Source organism: Pipistrellus kuhlii, unplaced genomic scaffold, assembly GCF_014108245.1.
Source record: "Pipistrellus kuhlii isolate mPipKuh1 unplaced genomic scaffold, mPipKuh1.p scaffold_m20_p_24, whole genome shotgun sequence".
NCBI classification, from domain to species: Eukaryota; Metazoa; Chordata; class Mammalia; order Chiroptera; family Vespertilionidae; genus Pipistrellus; species Pipistrellus kuhlii.
Window position 1 is genome coordinate 1,172,713 of NW_023425523.1, and position 22,151 is coordinate 1,194,863.

At 51.6% G+C, this 22,151-nt stretch overlaps 1 protein-coding gene across 2 annotated transcripts in view; it reads right to left on the reverse strand.

The window, feature by feature from the left end:
- The window catches only part of DPYD (dihydropyrimidine dehydrogenase), a 319,614-nt gene that overhangs the window by 29,950 nt on the left and 267,513 nt on the right, over window positions 1–22,151 (reverse strand). For both annotated transcript variants that reach the window (XM_045586822.1, XM_036452548.2), the window contains exons 17-18: window positions 19,100–19,220; window positions 17,998–18,117 (exon numbers count right to left, since the gene is read on the reverse strand). In XM_045586822.1, the coding sequence (XP_045442778.1) occupies window positions 17,998–18,117; window positions 19,100–19,220 (241 nt within the window). The remainder of the gene's footprint in view (window positions 1–17,997; window positions 18,118–19,099; window positions 19,221–22,151) is intronic.

Below are 22,151 nucleotides of genomic sequence, written 5' to 3' on the forward strand. Positions count from 1 at the left end.
AGCACGGCTTGGCTAATGCGCGCCAGAGGCACTGAAACACTGGTGACAGATATGAAGCCTTCTTGTTACAAAGAACGCTCTCCTGTATAATTAGTTTTATAACGAGGTACCTCAGTTTCTAAATATTTAGCTTCTTTAGGTTTCTGTATCTTTTTGGTACCCGAACGTATATGGAAGTGTTCTGACTGACATAAGGTAAAGAAGTGTATTCAAGCAATCCTAGGAGAGAATCCGAAGGACCAGGAGGGTGGTTTGAGAGCATCTTAATTTATTGCAGAAGTATGGACTTGAAGTAAGAATGCCTGTGCTTCATGTGACAATGACCCTGGAGTTAAAATGTTCAGCAACTTATAAAGGAGCTATGTAGGTATGTGCACTCTATGAAATGTGTGGTTTGGGAAATAAAAAAATGATGATGGTCCTAGCAGGTTTTGCTCAGTGGATAGAGTGTCGGCCTGTGGACTGAAGAAGTCCCGGGTTTGATTCCTGCCAAGGGCACGTACCTCGGTTGCATGCTCAATACCAAGCCCTGGTTGGGAAGTAACCAACTGATGTCTCTCTCTCTCAGATCGATGTTTCTCTCTATCTATCTCTCCCCTTCCCTTCCACTCTCTCTAGAAATCAATGGGAAAATGAGGATTAAAAACAAACAAACAAACAAACAAACAAAAAAGAGATGATGTTTATTTCCAAAAGCAAAGCTTCATTTTGACAACTACAGAGAGAACTGAGGTCCCTAACCTAAATAAGTGAGTCACATTTTGCTGGAGACAGGGTTTGCAGACGAACCATCACTATGTGATGTCACTATCTAAATGCCAGAGAAGATCAGTGGGCGGTTCCCACAGCGTTCAGACAGCGGTGAGCTCCGGGGTGTACCTGGGGAAGGTAAATATCAAAAGGACGAAGCAGGACAGTGGGCCTCAGCAGTCCACACGTCAGAAACGGTTTCCCAGCCAGCATGGAGCTAGGACCGTGTCTGTGTCCGGGACAAGGAGACCACAGGCACCCGAGCAAACCGCCCGGCAATGGGCCCTGAGGTGCAGGGTGGCTGCTTGCTTGTGGCCGTGGTTTCGGGTGACTAACGCGTCTGACAAACAGGCCACTGGCAGGAGCACCGAGCTCCCTTCCTGTGTGCTTTATTGAGTGGATTTTGAAGGGATTTTAATGTAAAGGTCAAGGAAGAGAAAGAAAATGACGCGGCTCTGCATGCTGGGCAGCGTGATGGACACCTTTGACATTAAATATGTTATTCTTATGAGAATCCGTTGCTATTAACATATATATTTGAAACCACATCAATTCGAGATTATTTTAGAAATCCAACTGCACAAATACGGGGATATTAAGTGCCAGTGACACTTGCTCGTGGGAATGAAGCTGACAGCTCTCGTGGGGAGAGAGATAAAGGAAGGACATATATCATGAAGGAGCCAGGTTGTGTCTCTCTCCGAACCTGCCATACGAAGGAGAAAATTAGAAAGGACGTGGCTGGTGCCAAATGGCTGTTCTATTTAAAGGAATTTGTTTGAGAAGAAGGTTCAAGGTTACTCCTGAGGGTAGCACAGGGCATGAGCTGATAAGATGAGAGAATCGAGGAGGATGAGACCAGGCCCTTGGGGTGCCCGCCCTCGTTCACCAGGCGGCAGCCCTGTGCCCCGGTTTGGCATCCCTCCAGCCCACAGGGACCACAGAGGGCATCGCTGTAACTGTGTTTCAGACTCAAACTCAGTACCTTCTCTGCATCCTGCCCGTGGCCTCTGCCAGCAACTCCTAAGACACTGTCCTGTTTACAGTTTCTGTTTTCAAATTTACTTTTGGTGATTTCAGAGAGGAAGGCAGAGGGAGAGAGAGACATATCAATGATGAGACTCATTGATTGGCTGCCTCCTGCACACCGCCTACTGGGGAATGAGCCCACAACCCAGGCATGTGCCCTGACAGGGAATCAAACCATGACCTCCTGGCTCTCAGGTCGATGCTCAACCCCTGAGCCACGAGGCCAGGCAAGTTCGCAGTTTCTTCAGGATGTCAAGTTCATTCCCGCCTCTGTCAGGTCTCCTGGGATTCCCACGGCCTGAAATGCTCTTCCCTTTCTCCTCTGCATCCTTGGGGCCTCCTGGACCAGCCTCATCAGCACGTTCCTTCCTTTCACCCCTGGCCCTGGGGCCACCGCCTGGGATGGCAGCCATGTCCGCGTGCCTCTTCTTTCCTGCGCCCTCGGAGGTCAGGAGAAGCGGCTGGAGACGGTGTGACTGGGAGCCGGCCCCCGGGAAGACATCAAGGGGAGCTCCAGCGAAGGGTGGGCACGGGCACTCACTCCAGGTCCCAGAGCTGTTCTGAGCCTGTGTCCTCCTTCGTCCCAGGGGCCAGAGACAGCGCCCACCTCACAGAGTTCCCAGGACGCGCGGGCAAGCCCTTCGTGCATATTCCTTCCTGCCTCCCGGACCAGTACGCGCAGCAACGAACACAACTCAGACCTCCCGTCCTGAACGGCTGGAAAGGGCTCCGGGGACGGTGAGCTCTGAAACGCTACTGTTATCGGAGACCGCCAGCGGAGGCTTCGGCGTCACGACGGGGAAGAAGTGCGCGTTGTTGTGTCTTACGATTGATAGTTTGTCTTAAATTTGGATCAAAGCTCCCGGAGAATGAGCAATTTGGAATGCATTTACTTTTTTTTTACTGGAAGGGGAATAACGGATAATAGCATTCTGCTCATACACCGCGTTCCCTTTAGGAGGTGTGAATTAGAAGGCATTTTCTGGTGGAAAAGATAATATCAGACTTCGGGATCTGGGTGTTTTCACGCCGGCCCACGCTGGGAGAGGAAACAATGAGCGTTACACTCCATCTATAATTTCCACCGCGAGCGTGATGAGGACCAGTGTATTCTCAAATCAAATTAATCCGCAGCGGCAGCGATTACGTGCGGAGCAAATCCCCAGTTCAAGTGTGCGGTCTCCGCACAAAGGCCGGTGAGTGGGTGAGTGGGAGGCTCCGTCGTGGGTGGGGGTGCCGGTGCACGCCGGGAGCGGTCTGATTCCGCAGGCTTGATCTGCATCGCCGAAGCTCGCGTGTCAATATTTAGCTCCCGGGGGCGTGCCTGGGGCCTGTGCGGGAACTGCTTCCCCACGGAATCCTGGAGCCGGGTCTGCGATCCTTTCCCTAACACTCAGATTAAGCTGCTGACCCTTCTCCCCTCTCCGCTGTTCACACTCCCCACACTCCGACCGCAGCTTGGAGAGGAGAGATGCAGGGAAGGATGGGGAGGGCTGCTGTTGGGGCTCCCTGAGACCCAGGTACAACGTCCCCCGTGAAATCACCGCAAGGATTTTATCTGAGGCTGCAATGCCGCTTCCCACCATGATTACAACAGAGAGCAGAGCTTGAAAACACACACGTTAATCTGTGTTTGGAAATAAAAGCAATACAGCTGGGACGATGGAGCCCCACTCCTCCAAACCTAAGACAAACGGCATGCGTTGTCAGCGACTCCCGCCTCAGAGCCTCTCCGGCCGCAACGATGCTGCGAGCTCTCTTCACACGTGAGGAGAGGGAGTGGGCATCAGCCTTAGGATAAAGGAATCCTGCGTCCTCCATTGTGATTAGAACAAACCGTTAACAAGCAGCACGTTCTTCTAAATGAGTGCATTTCTCTCGGCCATCTGTCTTTCCTGGCTTACTTTGATATGGATTAGAAGTCTACATTCTCTCCCCCCCCCCCCCTCCCTTATTGGGCCTGACAAAGCATTCTATGAGTTTGGTTGTGATAAAAGCAATGACAAAAATCAAATCAAATTGTAGATACATATTTCAGGTCATTGAAGAATTACCACCTTCATTTGGTGATCAAAATTTTCACATATGCTAAGTCCTTATAAAATGACTAAAAATGGCCTGGAGAGTATCTTGGTTTTTTATCTAAAGCTAGAGGTCCAGCAAATGGATTTGTGCACTGGTGGGGTCCCTTGGTCTGGCCTGCGGAATCGGGCTGAAACCAGCTCTCCAACATCCCCTGAGGGGTTCCAGATTGTCCGAGGACACAGGCCAGGCTGAGAGACCCCATCCATGCACAATTGGGGCTGGGGAGGGAACCCAGGAGGGCTCCAGGTTGTGTCCGGCCTGTCTTGCCCAGTCCCAACTAGCAGGACCCCAGCAGCAAGCTAACCTACCAGTCAGGGTGTCTTCTCTCTGGTGGTCAGTGCATGTCATGGTGACTGGTTGAATGGGGAAAGGTAGACACTTAGCATATTAGGCTTTTATTATATAGGATAATGGCGAAAGAGGAAGTCAGATCAATGATCAGCAGTGTGAAGTGGGTGGGAACTTCAGGAGAGTGAGGCCAGGATCCAGCTCTTTTGGAATTGCTATAGTGAGTTCTGATGGGCAGTTCAGATTCAGGTACCTTTATGGCAAATTCTTCTTCCTGGTCTATCAGTTTCTGAATGGAAAACTCCAATGATTCATTGAAACAATACTGCTTTAAAGTCAATGATTGTCATCTAATCACTACATCTGATTCTATTCTGAAACTAATAGAGAATAATATGGAATGTAAACTGAAATAAATTTTAAAAAAAGACAGCCATGCAAAGAAGAAAAATGTGTAAGAGGGAGTCTTAGGTTCTACCTGAATTTTTATGTAGGGGTCACCTTGTCCCTCACTGCCCCTAACTTCCACTCCTCAGTGCCAGCTGACCCTCAGGACTAGGATCACACTTTCCAGCTGAGAAGTGGGCTCAGGCGGCTCAGCCACACGTGGCCCAGCACCACACAGCTGACAGTATTTAGCACCGGACCTGACCTGGTCTCCCTCCATCAATACTTCAGACCTGCCATGACCAGGGCCAAGTTCAAACAAAAGCCCCCTGAGGCTTCTGGACCTAAAATGGTTTATGTTTTCAGAGTACCATTACTCTCCAGCATATGTGTCAAAATTTAGTTATGGGAAAGGTAAGACTTCCCAGTTGTTAGTCATGTTTTTGCATTGTCTTTTCTAAAACAAAACAAAAAGAAACACAACAACAACAAAAAAATTCAACTTCTTCCCAGAAGATACTAATGACAAAGCTCGTTTTTATTCACTATTCTGGTTCTGCCTAGGCACTGGCATACTGGGTGCTAGGAATCCTAATTATAATTAAAAAAAATAGGTTTTGATTGATTTTTAGAGAGAAGGGGGGAGGGGAGAGCGAGAAACATCCATCGCTTGCCTCCTGCACCCCCATCCAATGGGGATCATGCCTGAAACTCAGGTATGTGCCCTGTCTGGGAATCAAACCAGAGACTTTTTGGTGTGTGGGATGAACTCAACCTACCAAGCCACCCCAGCCTGGGCACTAATAAATCATATCATCCTCTTGTTTTAGCTCAGCACGTCCTGCCTCACTCATCTTCGCTGTTTCTTAAACTTGGGGTGATAGGTCCCCTGCAGACCCTTCCCGTTTGCCTGGTGCTCGGAGATTCCATGTCACACACGCTCAGCCCCAGTGTTATTTCTCAGAGAAAGCCACCCTGAGCTCCAGCCTAGATAGTGCTCCACGCCTTTCCTTCTCTCTCACAGTGACACCACCTCGAGGTGCTGTTCTCAGCAGCTAGGTGTACCTGAGATTATCCTGACGTGTGCCTTGTTTGTCCTCTCCCTGCCTCACCTGTTCTAAGGTCTTGAGTTTAGAGTCTAGAGCAGTCCATCGCACATGGAAGGCTCTCTTAGAAAAACGTGTTTAATGGGCACGTTACTGAGGCAGAGTCTCTTTGCCATCAGATATCAGATACCCTACAAAACTGCTTTCAGAAAACCAGCTGCCTTTATCAGCCACATCTCTGGGGACTGAACACAGCAGAATTGGTGTCACTGGGATGTGTATTTTCTATTTTCTCCTATGCTGCATATTCTTTACATCAATACTGATTAGGTGATAAACCTCATCTTTTCAACTTCTCTCTACACTTTTCAGCACAGCTGTTTTAAGTCACTCCTGTCTCCTGCTGACTCGATCCATTTCAAACATGTAAACTATCTGCTCAGAAGTCAGAACATTTTGGTTTTCTCCACTTAGATAAGCAGTTTTCTAAGAAAACTCCATTTCTTTATTGCAATAGAAGTTTGACTCCTCCACTCAAAATTTTATAAATTAAACATCCCATATCAGATGTATTCTATAGCATTTTTCTTGAGAAAAGTAATATAGTGTACCTGGAGTAAAAGCAAAAATTACTTTAAGTCATATGAATTTAGATAAAGAGTATTATTGAATAAAGTTATTACCAATTACAAGATTGTTTAAGATAAGAGATGGAAATATCTTGGAATAAAGAGCTTCATCTAAGTTGCCTAAGAACTGGCTCAAAATAATTTTAATAGGATATAAGTCTCAGAGGAATACAGTGCTATACAATCTGTATTATTCGTTCCTCTGGGTTCTGAGGGGCATTTATGAATGTTCCCCATCAGCCACACCCCCTGCGCTTACTGAGCATGTCAAGGGAGAACACTAACCAGGGAATAGAAAGCAGCACAGTTGAGGTCAGAATGCCCACCTTTAAGAGGATAGCATTCAGCACCATGGACAGAACCACGGACCCCCAACAAGGCATAAGATAGGTGCGCTACCCACCACCCAATGAAAACCCATCTCTGGGGCCTGCACTCCAGGCTCCTGGATCTTGGGCTCACAGGCAATTCTGCTCAATCCTCCATTATCCCTGACAAGGGGCCTCAGGTGGATTTACAATTTTCTTCTTTTTGGAAAAATTATTTTTTTCCCGCAATTTGAACTTAGGGCAACAGATTTTGTCAAAAGCAAACAAGCACATTTTTTTTTCTCTTAAAAAAAACAAATAACAACAACAGGAAAAACCAAACCCAAGCCTGGCTGGTGTGGCTTGGTAGTTGAGAGTTAACCTATGAACCAGGAGGTCAGGGATCAATTCCTGGTCAGGCTTGATCAATGACTCTCTCTGATCACTGATGCTTCTATCTCTCCCCCCCTCTCTCTTCCTCTTTGAAATCCATAAAAAATATTTAAATACCTTTGCAAGGTCTCCATTGGATTTAACTCTCAGCTAAACTCCAGTGAAACCCAACTCACAATCATGTTTACTTTTTCTCTAGTATTTCTCCAACTTCTACCACACGTTACAATGCTTTCCTGGCTAAAGTGGTAACAACAAAATCACGGAAGGGAACACACAGGCTGAGGACAAGCTTATGCTTTGAGAGGGCTCCGTGTCCACGTAGAAGCACACTCTGCTGCTCCTGATTGGAATATCTATTTACACAACAATTAATCAGCCAAGGGGCATCTCTTTATCTGATCAACAACCTTTTCCGAATATATACATCTGGACTTTCATTGCCATCGGAATCCTCCTGACAAATACTAAAATAGATAACCTTAATAAAGCACTAATGAGATCATTATAGCTAGTTTTGTCTGTATTTAAAGCCCAGATTTAAGATCTTCATTAGTGATTAACTACTGGAAAACTTTGTTCAATCCCTGGAGTTCTTTTTAAATCTTCATATACTATAATTACCTATATTCAATCATAAAGCGTTCCATGGCTGTGAACACAACTGAACTTTGAATAAGAACAAGAATGTTACAAATCTTGGCTGTTTAAAAGGTTAATCTTTAAGTAGATTAATGACATGGTGATCTTTACCCATTTCAAGACTTTTTTTTTTTTTTGGCTGAGGAAGAGACTTCAGACCAGCTCATGAGAATACGTCCTCGGGAATATTTAACCGCCTGAATCTGGAACTCTCTGATTATGCAAGTAGCAGGCGGCCTATCTCTGGTCTTTATTCTCGGTTGTATTAAAATAAACAAGGTGACTCGGTTGGTGGGAGTGTCATACCAGGAACTGAAGAGGCTGAGGGTTCTGTTTCTGGTCAGGGCACATACCAGGTGCCAGGTGAGATCCCTGCCTGGTCTGGGCACCGACGGGAGGCGACCAATGGATGTTTCTCTTTCTCTCTCCCTCCCACTCTTTCTGAAGTTAATGAAAACAGATCCTTGGGTGAAGACTTGAAAAATGAAATAAAATAAAATAAAAATAAATGAACAAAGTGACCCTTCCCCCATCAGTTTTAGGGAAGAGTGGCAATTAACTGTGAAATTCTATTTGAGCTGAAACTTTCAATCCAAAAGTTACTTAGAACAGGAAATGAGGGCATTTTACATGTGTTACCCCCAAATCAAAGAGCTAGAAAGGTGGAATATTTCCTTTTGTTAAATACAAAATAGTTACTTCAAAAGGAATCTTGTAGAAGATGGTATTTTAAATTCATGATGCGTATTTTTTTCAGAATTCAATTCCGTTTTAAGGCAAATTAACCAAGTCTCCAGCCAAGAGATATGTTTTAGAAATGTCATTTTCTAACCCATCCAAGCCTTTCCAAACATGGCTTGCCATAGCCAGCAAGGTCAAGGATGAAGCTCAGTTTTTCTGACCCCTAAAGTCTCTGCAGCATCAACACAGACAATTTAAGCGACGGCTAATGAGACAGCACTGGTATTCCCCTGCGCTCTGACGCAGGGCCCTGATTAACACGGCCCAGTCATCTCCGTGGCCACTGGGGAGTGGCAGGTAAGCATTTACAGTGCAAACCTTTGCTGCTGTGTGTTTACCAGCCATGGCTCTCAAAAGCCTTGGCGAGGGTTCGGGAGGTGGTCCTGGTTTATTAACCGGAAGGTCTTCCGCATGTATTCGGGAATATAGATTTTGCCAACGTGTGAGTCCATTACTGCTGCATTTCCTGGAGGAGTTCTGTGTGCATTGCTTTTTTGCAAGACTTTTGCTCAGCCCCCACAGCCGTCCTCTTTCCTGCATGAGTTCACACACACACACTGCTGGTGTGGTTGTCTGAGCTGTGCCGTCTGCGTCCTTCCAGTCCGCAGCCCTCCATGGCACAGCTCAGGGGCAGGCTAGAGGAAAACGCCCATCCCAAAGGAGGCACCAGGCTCTAACTGTTATCATCAGCCCGTGAGTTACGGTTCCATGTCCGTTTTGCTCGCAGGAGATTTTATACACAGTAACATCATGGCAACCTGTGCTTGAGAAGCGTATGCTTTAAACAAAAATGAACTAAAAGGAACTTGACTTTAACGTCAGTAAAATAAACATCAGCTCAGATTCGCATGTCTCAGTACAAGGAACGTGAAGCAACACGAACCAATGCACGGATCCGCGCTATTATGACAAAGTAACAGGGAGAGGCCCCCGGAGCATTACGAAGTCTGGCCACCCGGAAGTGCTGGGACCAGTAGGTGAGACTAGGACCCAAGGGCCCCCTGGCAAGTCCCTGCCCTTGGGAAGTTCACCGTCTAAGCAAGATAGACACGCCTGCGGGCGGTGGACTCGGGGGGAGGGCTGCGAGCCCTGCTGGCTTTGTATACCTGGCAACCATCTGGAGTTTGAGCTTCTCAGCCTGTGAAAGGGGCCGGATGCTACCCGCCTCAGAGGGTTATTTAAATACAAATGCAGCCCTGGCTGGTTTGGCTCGGTGGGTAGGTCATTGGCCCAGTGAGGGCGCATGCCCTGGTGGCGTGCTCCTTCCACAGTGGCTGCTGTGCAGGAGGCAGCTGATGCACCATTCTCTCTCACCATTCATGTTTCTGTCTCTCCGTCTTCCTCTCTGAAATCAACAGAAATATATTTTAAAAAGAAGGAATTCTGACCTAGTCCCTCCACCCGCTTCAGGGTTCTCTGGAATTCTATGCCTCTCCAATTGACCGCCGATGACTGCCTTGGCCGTATGTCGGAAACCAGATACGGAGACGACAGTGCTCAGGGACACCCGCTGACCCTTCTCGGTCTGTCTGGTGTGGCTCCGGCCCTGCAGACTCAGCGCCTGTCCCTGGGGACAGGTGTCCAGCGTCTGTGTTCGCACTCGCCCAGCTCCGGGGCTGGGGACGCTGAGCTCCTGACCTCCCCACTCCCCTCCCCACAGGACTCATCTATGTGCGACGTGGCTTCCGTTTAAAAGGTAAGAACGTGGCCCTTCCCAACACACATGGATCCTCACACACAAAGACGCAGACACATAAATCCGAAGCCCAAGGTCCAGGGTCACTCTCACTTCCATGTGGGCCATGAGTTTGCTTCTGGCGGTTTCACGCTCTTCCCGTCCCCCCCACCCCCCCCAGAGCCCAGGGCGTCCTGTTCCTTCACGGGGTGTGGGGTAGGTCACGGGGGTGGGGGTAGGTCACGGGTGTGGGGTAGGTCACGGGTGTGGGGTAGGTCATGGGGTGTGGGGTAGGTCATGGGGTGTGGGGGTAGGTCATGGGGTGTGGGGGTAGGTCACGGGGTGTGGGGGTAGGTCATGGGGTGTGGGGGTAGGTCACGGGGTGGGGGTAGGTCATGGGGTGGGGGTAGGTCACGGGGGTGGGGGTAGGTCACGGGGGTGGGGGTAGGTCACGGGGGTGGGGTAGGTCACGGGGGTGGGGGTAGGTCACGGGGGTGGGGTAGGTCATGGTGTGGGGGTAGGTCACGGGTGTGGGGTAGGTCACGGGTGTGGGGTAGGTCATGGGGTGTGGGGGTAGGTCATGGGGTGTGGGGGTAGGTCACGGGGTGTGGGGGTAGGTCACGGGGTGTGGGGGTAGGTCATGGGGTGTGGGGGTAGGTCACGGGGGTGGGGGTAGGTCACGGGGTGTGGGGGTAGGTCACGGGGGTGGGGGTAGGTCACGGGGGTGGGGTAGGTCACGGGGTGTGGGGGTAGGTCACGGGGGTGGGGGTAGGTCACGGGGTGGGGGTAGGTCACGGGGTGGGGGTAGGTCACGGGGTGGGGGTAGGTCACGGGGGTGGGGGTAGGTCATGGGGTGTGGGGGTAGGTCACGGGGGTGGGGGTAGGTCACGGGGGTGGGGGTAGGTCACGGGGGTGGGGGTAGGTCACGGGGTGGGGGTAGGTCACGGGGTGGGGGTAGGTCACGGGGGTGGGGGTAGGTCACGGGGTGGGGGTAGGTCATGGGTGTGGGGTAGGTCATGGGGGTGGGGTAGGTGGGTTTGCTTCAGGCCCGATGCGCACTGCGGGGGCTTGGGGGGGCGTTAAGCCAGAGGATGGATTGGGAGGGTGGGGACTCTCCCTGCAGGCTCGCCCTCCCTCCTCCGCCCCTGCTCGCTGTCTGCTCCCCCTCCTCCCCGGAGCCGGAGCCGGTGATGGACAGCCTGCGGGGCCGGGCTGAGCGCCTGCGTGCGGACCCTCCTGTCATTAGCAGGCGGCCCCGCTGGAACCCACGGCTCGCTGCTCCGCCCGGCCCCCCAGATGTCAGCGCGGGGCCCTTAGAAAAACTGCACAGAACCCTGAGATCCCGACATCCCGGAGCTCCGCTCCCTGCCAGGCTCCCTAATTAATCCCCGGTCCCGCCCCGTCCGGGCCCGGCGGTGACAGGGCGGCCGCCTCTGCGCGGCGGAGACGCGGCCCCCGGAGCACAGAGGCCCGCGTCTGAGCCCGCAGGCCCGGCGTGAATATTTCAGCTGCTCCCCGGCGACACCGGCTCTGGCGCTCCCTTCGCCGGAGAACAGCTTTTGATTAGTTCCAAGCCTGAAATCATTCTGTAGGAAGAGGAGAAAACCCACACCCACAGAGGAAAGAAACTTAATAATTCATGGCCAGGCTGCCAAGGTAAGTTTTCCTAATGTGCCTGGCAGGGCCCGGGGCCTCACAGAGCCCATGGCGTGTGTTCTCAGAGGCCGGGACAGACGCTCACTCGTTTTCCTCGTTTGGAACAAAAGAAAACACCCCCGGCCCCAGGCCCGGGGAGGGCGGCTCGCAAACACGGCCGGATCTCCTTCCCCGGCAGGGCCGCTGCTGTTTCAGAAAACCGGGGAGGACACGGGCTTGATCTGTGCGGGAGGCTCTGCCCTCCCGCCAGTCTCCCAGGAGCGGGAGGGTCTGTGGCCGTGGCCACCAGGCCGGGAAAGTGATGGGATGATCCTCTGAACAGCTCTCCCGCTGACATGTCAGGCCTGGCATTTCCTCCTGTCTGCGTGGCCGCCAGGCAGCAAACACGAACAGTGAGGACCTGTGTCGGGCAGGTAGCAGGCGAGCTCGCTGTCAAACATCTATTATTAGGGCTCTGATCTCCCGCACAGACCGAGGCGGCCAGGCAGCGGGGACGGGTGTGTGTGTGTGTGTGTGTGTGTGTGTGTGTGTTAGGCAGCACAATGCGGAGGGGGACGCCCTGTCAATCAGCGCAGGAGCGCATGCAAATGAGGCCGGGCCCAATCTGGGCCTCTCCAACCCGGCTCCTTTATGGCGGGAATTGTCATGCGGCCTCTCTGTTTGATCTGCCTCCTCTGGGCCGCTCTGTAAACACAGCGCAGACCCGGCCCTTTAATAATTTGATAGTTAAACGTGTGATCGCCGGAGAATGTTTTTACATACTGTATGTGAATCACAGGCTAGGTTTTCTCTGGTGTGTATGTGCACACACACACACAGAGAGATGAGAGGGTAGCAAGCAGAAGGCTTTCCTTTTAATTATTCTTTTGGCATGATTTATCATTTTTGTTATTCATTTAAATATTCTCTTTATTGGGTTATTTTAGTCATTTCAATATCAACATGTAAGCGTTTATTGATAAAGATGGTTACAACCCATAGCTGAAATTCTGTGAGAGACACAGGCATCCTTTTCTGAAAGAATTTTATGTGTCAGTAACCCTATGATCGGCACAGAAAACACCCCAGCCCATGAACAACGGCTTCCTATAAAACACACACACACACACACGCACACACACACACATGCACATGCACATGCACACACTCACGCACGCTATACCACAGGACTCATTCGTACCCATGTCTGAAAGGACACTGCCCCCAGGGAGGACCTCCTGGGACATGTCACAAACAGCTGGATGGCTCTGCTTACACTGTGATGGCTGTCCCTGGATTCGGGACTATCTTAAGATGTCACTATTTGAAAATAAATATCTTGAGACTAAAACAAGAAAAAAAATAATAAAAACTAGGAAAAATAATGAGTAATCCACGTGAGGGCGTTTCTAAATAACGTCACTGGTGAGATGAGTGTTTCCTTCTAACCAAATTAAACTAAGGAATCCTGCCCTCCCCCCAAAACCCTAATAATATATTCACTGTGTGGTGCCCAGGAGCTGCTGTTTGATGCTAATGAGGTTTCCTGCATGGACCTAGAAAAAGGAGTTAGGGAGTAACCGTTTACAGTATAAAATCCCCACTGTCCAAAGGGCGGTACAGATCATTGCTTTTGATATAAAAAATATTGAATTTATTGTGGTGACACTGGTTAATGAAATTATGTAGGTTTCTATGATACATCGTAAGTATATTGGATCATGTGTTCACCACCCAAAGTCAACTATTCTTCCATCACGATATATCCTGCCCTTCTCCTCATTCACCTCTCTGCACAGCCCCTCTCTAGTGATCACCACACTGTTGTCTCTGCTTATGATTTTATTTTTGCTTCATTCCGTCACCTTTTTCACCCGGCCTCCAACTCCCCTCCCCTCAGCTGTCAATCTGTTTCCTGGATCTCTGAGTCTGCTTCTTATTTGGTTGTCAGTGTATTTTGCTCGTTAGATTCCATACAGGAGAATCATATGGCACTGGTCTTCCTCTGCCTGGCTTCTTTCCCTGAGCATAGTCATCTCCAGGCCCACCCGTGCTGCGGAGGAGGTGAGAGGTCCTTCTTTCTTGCGGCCGAGTAGCATTCTACTATGTCAACGCCCCTCAGGCTTTTTATCCGCTCATCTACCGGGGGGCACTCTGGCTGCTTCTAAATCTTGGCTATTGTAAATGATGCTATGAACATAGGGGTGCGTGTATGCTTTCAAATTAATGTTTGTGTTTCTTTGGATATATTCCCAGAAGTGGGATCGCTGGGTCATAGGGCAATGGCCTTTTAACTTCTTGAGGTAACTCCATACTGCTCGCCACAGGGGCTTCCCTAACTGCACTCCCCCAGCATCCCTTTCCTTCGCAGCCTCACCAGCACCTGTTTATGTGGATCTACTGACGGCAGCCATTCTGACAGGCGCGAGGGGTACCTCATTGTGGTTTCATTTGCGTTTCTCTGATGGCTAGTGGTGTTGAGCATCTTTTCATCTGTCTGTAGACCACTTCTCTGACTTCTTTGGAGAAGTGTCTATGCAGGTCGTCTGCCCATTTTTAAATTGGATTGTTTGTTCAGTTTGTGTAACAGTTCTTTATAAACTTTGCATATTAAACCCTTAACAGATGTATCCTTGGCCAATATGTTCTCCCATACCATTGATGGCTTCCTTTACTGTGCAAGAACTCTTTAGTCTGATGTAGTCCCATTGTTTATTTTGTCTTGTGTTTCCCTTGCTCTCGAGATATAGCAGATAAAATATTGCTAAGAGGAATGTCTGATATTTTACTGACTACATTTTCTTCTAGCATTTTTGTGGAGAATATTTCTTTAGAATCAATGAGTTAGATGGAAGCATTTACATGCTAGAGAGCTTACGTAGCCTCTCAGTCTCATAAAAACATTCCTTCTGAACACCGAACGAGCTTACTTCTGATGCCAGCCGGCTGTAAAATCACCGAGTTCTACAAATTAACCTCAGACGGACCCATGCTGTGAGCTTGGCTATTTCAGACATTTCTCCCCCGGCTGAAATTCAAGGTTACAAAGCATCCCATTCGGAACCTGGTTCACATGTCTGGCATCATCCCGCTTCTAATCAGCTACAGGGGAGAGGAAAAAGCCACCTTCTAAGGTAGGGGTGTCAAACTCAATCAGAGAAGGGGCCAAAATCTAAAATCCAGCCTAAATCACGGGCCGAATGGTTTACTGAACAGTCCTAAACTGTCATTGTGATGGAAATGCAGCGGAGTGCAGTGATGACAGCGCGGTGCGGGCCACATTGCAAGCCCTGGCGGGACGGATTTGGCCCGCGGGCCTTGTGTTTGACACATGTGTTCTAAGGTAACGAAGCTGAGGATGAGGCCTCGGGATGAGGTGCTCCCTCTCCCGCTGACATACCTTTCCAAGTGCAACAAGTGGAAGCTGCCTTGCTTAATGACTGCCAGAGGGCAGCAGCTTCCTGTATTTACCAAAGAGACCTCAGGCTGAAACAGCGCTTCCAGCCGCTTCTGACGTGACCTCCATAGACGCCGCCTTTCACATGACGAGCCGGCCGATGCGGACATTAAACACGGCATCGTCACAGGTGTAACCGGGAAAGCAGTCTGATCAAACAGTGCGGAGCCCGCTGGATGCAGAGCAATCTGACATGTCGTCTATTCTATTTCTTTTTTTTAAATAAAAATGTGGACTCCTAGTTCAGCAAACAGACCCTCTCACGCCCTCCTGATCTGGGAACCGAAGCTGGAAGTACACTGCTTGACTCTACATTCCAAACAGATCGTAACTGAAACAGCTCAGCGGCCCCTTCACTCCCAATGCCACGCCCCTCCACCCCCCAACGCCGAACCCTCCACCCTCAACCCAGCGCCTGCCCCTTCACTCCCAACTCCACCCCCCAATGCCACACCCTCCACCCTCAACCCAACGCCGTGCCCCTTCACTCCCAACGCCGCGCCCCTCCACCCCCCAAGGCCGCACCCCTTCACTCCCCAGCATGCTTAAAAGAAGGACGTACTGAAATGTGGCCGGTTTCCCCAAGTCCAGGGGTGGGGAACCTTGTTCCTGCCAAGGGCCATTTGGATATTTATACCATCATCCGAGGGCCGTTCAAAATTATCAGCTTCAACACGAGCCTGCTCTATTTGGTCCGACGTGTAATAACTCACCTCACATGCCTTGGCAGGGCCAGACCAAACCATTTCATGGTTCGTACATGGCTCGCTGCTAGACGTTCCCCACCCCTCGTCTAAACGAACCCCAACTTCACTCCAAAGAGCAGCAATTCATCCTGAGAGAGAGGGTAAAGACCAGAGAACACGGGCGGGAGAACATGTGCTATTTCAGGGGGCCATCCAGAAATCCACTCAGCTCCCCCGTGACGGGAAATCTGAGGTTCAAGCCGCTCATAAAAGCAGACGTTCCAGCCCGGCTGGTGTGGCTCAGTGGTTGAGCACTGACCTATGGACCAGGAGGTCACCAGTTCAATTCCCAGTCAGGGCACAGGCCCTGGTTGTGAGCTCGATCACCAGTGGGGGGAGGGGGAGGAGGCATGCAGGAGGCAGCCGACCCATGATTCTCTCTCATCATTGATGTTTCTCTTTCTCTCCCCATCTCCCTTCCTCTCTGGAATAAATAAAAATATATTTAAGAAAAAGTAAAAGCAGATATTCCAGGGCTCAGGGAAAAGTCATTAGAAGGTCTGAGTGCTAACCTGTGTAATTTTTTAAATCTTACGAGAGTATCTGGTGGCAAATTTGGGGAACTGCCCTGACTGAAGCTGCATTGGGGTCGAGCCCACAGTGATGGACCAGGCCTGGAACTTGACCACCTCGATGTCTCCACCCCCTACAAGGGGGACCCCCCGAGGCCCGGGCAGAGGCACTGCAGAGCTGGCTCCCGTCCTCCAATCCATCCCCGGGCCTCGCCAGCCGCTCCTCAGCTCCTGTTACCTCGCAGGGAAAGCAAACACTGCTCTTAGGGAGAAAAACGATTCGTTGTGTCAATATGGAGAGAGGCTCTTTTCAAAACAGACGGTCTAACGGGAAGGGACTTAGCGGAGAAGCGATTGGAAATGAGGCCCGGCTCCTGGAGACGCGGGGGCGTTCTGTTTGCAGGGACGCTCCGCCGAGGCCTCGCCCGGCTCAGGCCCACGCACGTTTGTCCGGGAGTTCATGAACCCCAGAATGCGCCCCCGGACCCGCCTGCGGCCTCGCGGAGCCTGTGCGCAGGCCGCGGCGTGACCAGTGCGCGCACTGACGCTCCTGCTGTGGCTGCGGCTTCGCAGGTGGTGAGGCTGAGTGCGGGTCGGACTGTGCGGGAACCCAGCTCCCCTGCCATCACTAGGGACGCAAAACACCACCGAGACCGTTCTCTCAGCATCATCTCTCATCCGTCTGGATGCCAAGCCCTCGGGGGCCGCCTGCACTCCCCTCCTGGCAGGCAGCGTAGCAGGAGAGGAAACTGCAAGGCCGACGGAGACGCAGTGCCGGGGCCAGCCCGCTCAGGGTCTCCGCCCCCATCACAGGCACCCTGGGGCGGCCCCCACGATTCTGCATCGAGATGGCATTCAAGGCCCCTTTGGTAGCTCCTGCTCCTCCCTTCCTCCTCCTCCTGACACTGTGAGAAGGGGTGGGGCAGGAGTGGCATTCAGTTAGCAGCAGCACATAACCTTTCTTTCTTTTTAAAAAACGTATTTCTTATCAATTTCGGAGAGGAAGCGAGAGGGAGAGAGAAACATCAATGATGAGAGAGAATCATGGGTCGGCTGCCTCCTGCACGCCTCCAACTGGGGGGATCGAGCCCACAACCCAGGCCTGTGCCCTGACGGAATCAAACCTGACCTCCTTGTTCATGGGTTGATTCTCAACTCCTGAGCCACACCAGCTGGCCCCATTCTGCTCTTAAGGCCAAGAGAGAGAGTGTGCGGGTGAGTCTGCCACTGTTTCTGGCTGAAGTTGCACACGCGCACACAGCCCCTCGTCTGGGGCAGCGGGAAGGCCAGACGGTTTGACCAAGGCTGGTTTCACAGTCCCGGCATGAGCACGCGGACGGGGACCGTGAAGAAGACGGGACCGTAGGAGCCTCTGTGCTCCTCTCTGAAGGCCTGGCGGGAGGCTTCACCAGCAAATGACAAGACAGCGGCGACGATGAGAAATGGGGACCGCAGGGACAGAATCCCGCAGAGCCCTCCCTCAGCGTCCCCTCAGCGGGAGCCACCAGAGACAGGGCCTCCACCCCCAGCAGCCGTCCGTCCTCCCCGCTGGGACCTGTCACCACAGCAAGACAAGGCGGGGTCACCCAAGGCCCGAGACCCGTGCTCAGGACACGCCCTCCTGACCAGTCAGCCGCGTCCCCGGGCCAAGACGCAGAGGCGGGCACCACCTACCGGACACTCCCCCGTACGTGGTCCGCTGCCCGGCGCCCACTGCCGGCCAGGGCGTGCCGTCGGCTCTGAGTCCCATCAGGCCCGAGACCGTGTTGGTGGCGGTAACGCCGTCCGCGCCGCCTGCGGAGAACACATCGCCACTCAGCTGTGGTTTTCACGGGGACCCGCTCGGACCCGACAGCCCGGGAACAGGTGCCCGGCCCCCCTCACGAGAGTGTCCCATCCATGTCTGCCCAAGCCCACCCTCCAACCGCGCGTGGAACGCTGGGCACGCACACGGCTAACTGCTGCCACCTCGTCTCCCCAATTCTTGTTCAGACTCACGGATGCCAAATGTCCTGCACTCACTGCTATTTTCCAGGTAATTTACTGTATCTCTCTATCTACAATATATACATCTATATACATCTATATGTATTTATATCTATATCTATACCTATATCTACACCTATACCTATACCTATACCTATACCTATAGCTATATCTATACCTACACCTACACCTACACCTACACCTACATCTATATCTATATCTATATCTATATCTATATCTGCAAATCAGAAAGCAATGTCCGGTGAAAGGAAGGCAGTGTAGATGATTTGTAACATCGCGCACAGACTGTAGGATTTACGGATTACTGCGCATGTTTTAGGCCGTGTGCCAGGCCCACCCTGTGAAATATAAGGGGAACTGGTCAGCAGTTTCACATTGTGGAAGTTGGTTTCTTTTCCTTTTCCTTTTCCTTTTCCTTTTCCTTTTCCTTTTCCTTTTCTTTTTCCTTTTCCTTTATTAAAGGTTCAAATGCTGCTGTTGGACGGTTACATTATCACGTCATTTGTTTCCGGGTGAGCTGCTGTGACTGTGGCTTTGTTTCCTAATTCTTCCTGCGCCAGACATGTGTTTATGAGAAAAATAAGAATGTTCCTTGGCTCCCGAGTCTGGCATCTCTACATGAGCGTGAGTAGGGGGAGGGCAGGGGGAATGCCTGTGAGCTCAGGACTCAGCCTGATCCTTTCCGTAACCTCTAAACCTGGCCAAGCTCGCAGGGTCGTGGCAGAGATAAGCGTGCACCCCTGGCCGTCCGTGCGGGTCTGAGTCTTACCTTCCTTGGCCGCCCTCGCAATGCTGACGATGTCCGTGACGTTGGGGGTCAATTTGGCGAAAAACGGGATGCGGATGGCTTGGCGAACCCAGCGGCAGATGTTCCGCACCAGCTCCGGGTCCTGCAGAAGGCGAGGGGAGTGCAGACCGTGACTAAGAGCCGAGCTGTCGACGCAGAGTGGCCCCGCCCCGCCCGGCGCTGAGCTCCCCGGCGTGTCTCAGGATGACACCGGGACGCGTGGGGTGGGGTTGGGGTGTCCCCGCTTGACGTGAATGGCAAGTTCAAAGCACGGAGGTTACACGCCTCAAAAGGGCCTTTGGAAACCAAAACTCTGCAGCACCCGACGGGAGAATGTGCTCCCCACGACGTGGCAGGAATTAAAGGTGAATCAAAGGGGGGGGGGGGCACCCGCAGGGCAGGGCTCCCAGTGACCGCCTAGGCTGTCTCAACCGGTGACTCTGGGTGAATGCCATGGGACTCGAAACCCTTGTTTTTGTTGTTGTTATGATTACTATTTAATCCTCTCCCAAGGGTATGTTTCCACTGATTTCTTTTAGAGAGTGGAAGAGAGAGGAAAAGACAGAGAGAAACATCAATGTGAGAGAGACACATCGATTCGTTGCCTTCTGCACGTGCCCCGACCAGGACATGGGCCAAGGAAAAGCCTGCAACCAAGGAACGTGCCCTGGACTGAAATCGAACCCGGGACCCTTTGATCCCCAGGCTGGCGCTCTACCCAGTGGGCAGCACTGGCCAGGGCTCACTTCTGTTCTCCGAAGGCTTAGCCTTGTTGACGTGTGGCCAGGAGGAAACCTGTGGCTCCCCCGTCGAACTAATTAAGATGTGAGCAGGCGCTGAGACACGCTGCACGTGAGCCAGCCAGGAACCTTCCCCAGATCCGAGCAGCACTTCCCAGCATGCACCTCTCCAAAGACCCGGCCCACGTGGCACCGAGGAAACACTCTCCGAGGCTCGCGCTCCGCCCGCCCCCTGGCGCCGCGGCGCCCGAACCCTCCGGGAAGTGCCATTTGGCGGGTGATCACCTGTCCGATCGGGAAAGTAGCTCCCCTGCAGTCACACTCTTGAATTCCCACCCCGACAACATCCTCCCCATTAATTTTAGCGCAGAATTTATTCCGACAGGTGCTGATAATGCACTTTGATAAATCACCCTGAGATATGCAAAAGCAATTCATTATCGAACGTGGTAATATTATCTTAGTAAGTGGAAATGCGGTTTGTGTGTGTGTGTGTGTGTGTGTGTGTGTTTAATAAAAGAAAAACCCAGAAAAAAAAACAAACCACCCAGTCATATATTTCAACGATGAAACAGTAGGCAAGTACACCCTTTGCAATTAATCTTTGTGTTTGTAAGCGAGCTGCTCTTTGCATTTTAACCTTTCCGAGTCTTCTCAGCTGAGCTTCCGACGGTCTGACCTTTAGAAGGACCTTTTCGGGTGGCTGACGTCTGGCCCGTCCCCTCTGTCCCTCTGAACGGGACGCCCGTGGCCAGGATGCCGCGCCGTGATTCCCGGCGGTGGCCGCTGTCTCTGCAGCGGAACTGACACTGCTAACAGAGGAGCATCCCTTTTGGCTTTGCTTGTTCTCTCTCAGGACAGTCCCTTCTTCACGAAGCAGAAGAACGAATGCGGGGTGCAGGGCCCGCTCTGCAGGGCGCCCACACCGCGGGCAGTCGGACCCGGGACGGAGCTGAGCGGGAACGGAGCGGCCGGCCCACGCCAGGCTCATGAACTATTCATCACCGCGCCTGGCGGGAGGGAGGGCGGGAGGGAGCTGTTTGAGAGATGAACAGGGACGTGGCCTAGAAATGACAGCAGCTCCAATGATGGGGGCAGCATGTCCTTCGAGAAGCGCTCTCGGAGGCGGAATGGACACTGGGTGAAAGGTCACGTGCCTTGCATAATGCACGGCCTGCAGCTGCTCAGAATCGCCAAAACAAACGGGAGCTCTTCCTGGGGCCTGGCGGGTGCGGCTCAGTGGATTTTTAGCGTCATCCCAGGCAGCAAGGTTTCTGTGCCGGGTCAGGCCACAGGCCCAGGTTGTGGGCTCCATCCTCAGTAGGGGCGTGCAGGAGGCAGCTGATGGATGTTTCTCTATCATCGACGATTCTATCTTCTCTCTCTTTCCCTCTCTCTAAAAAGAATCAATAAAAACATATTTAAAAAAATCTTACTGGGCTCCAGTTGGGTAGACACAAATAATCAAACACGTGCTTCTGAGGGGCTCTCGTTGTTGTCGTTGTCATTCACTTTGGACATCTGTGTCGAGGTGACTTCCCTCGCAGCCCCGGCTTCGTCCGGAAGGACATCTGGTCTAATTGGCATCATATTACGCTTTTATCATCATCACTACAGTGTGCGGTCTGTGGCTGTATGTCCCGGTGGGTTACAGGCCCTGTGAGCCCTCTCTGGAGGCCTGGCTTCGCCCCCATTGCCAGGGCACCGATCGCCCTGGATTCCTGCTGTGAACGAGGGAAACGCACAGAGAATGGGGCTGGGAACTTGTTGATGAGCTAAATTACAAGCCAAGATTGTGACTTTAAGAAACATTTCTCTTCAATTTACCTGGCAATTTTCGTGCTGTACTAGTCTTTTCAAAATTCCTTTCCGAGAAGCTGGCATTTCAGCAAGTCCATTTAGCAACTCTAAACGGCTTTCCACTGGGGTGCTTCTGAGCTCTCATCCCAGGCCCGGCGTAAGCACCGGCATTTCACTGGTCCTGGCTCTGACGGAGACTGTGGGCCGGAGGTCAACCGGAGTGCCGCCTTCCGCTTCTTAATTGTCTCCCCCATTTTCCAGGCCTACCCCATCATCTCCTTCAGCAAAACGGCTCCCTGAAGGGAAATCCAGCCGTCCCTTGCTAGTGAGAACTATGAAGGCTCCCACTTCCTTCCTGCCTGTAAGACCAGATGCGACATCAGAGTAAAAACTAGTTTTAAAAGGGGACGATTGAACGCCAGCATTTAGGAGCTACAACTGCCTTCTAGTCAGTAGCCGTGGACACTGTGTCAGTGTGTGTGATGACAGGGATG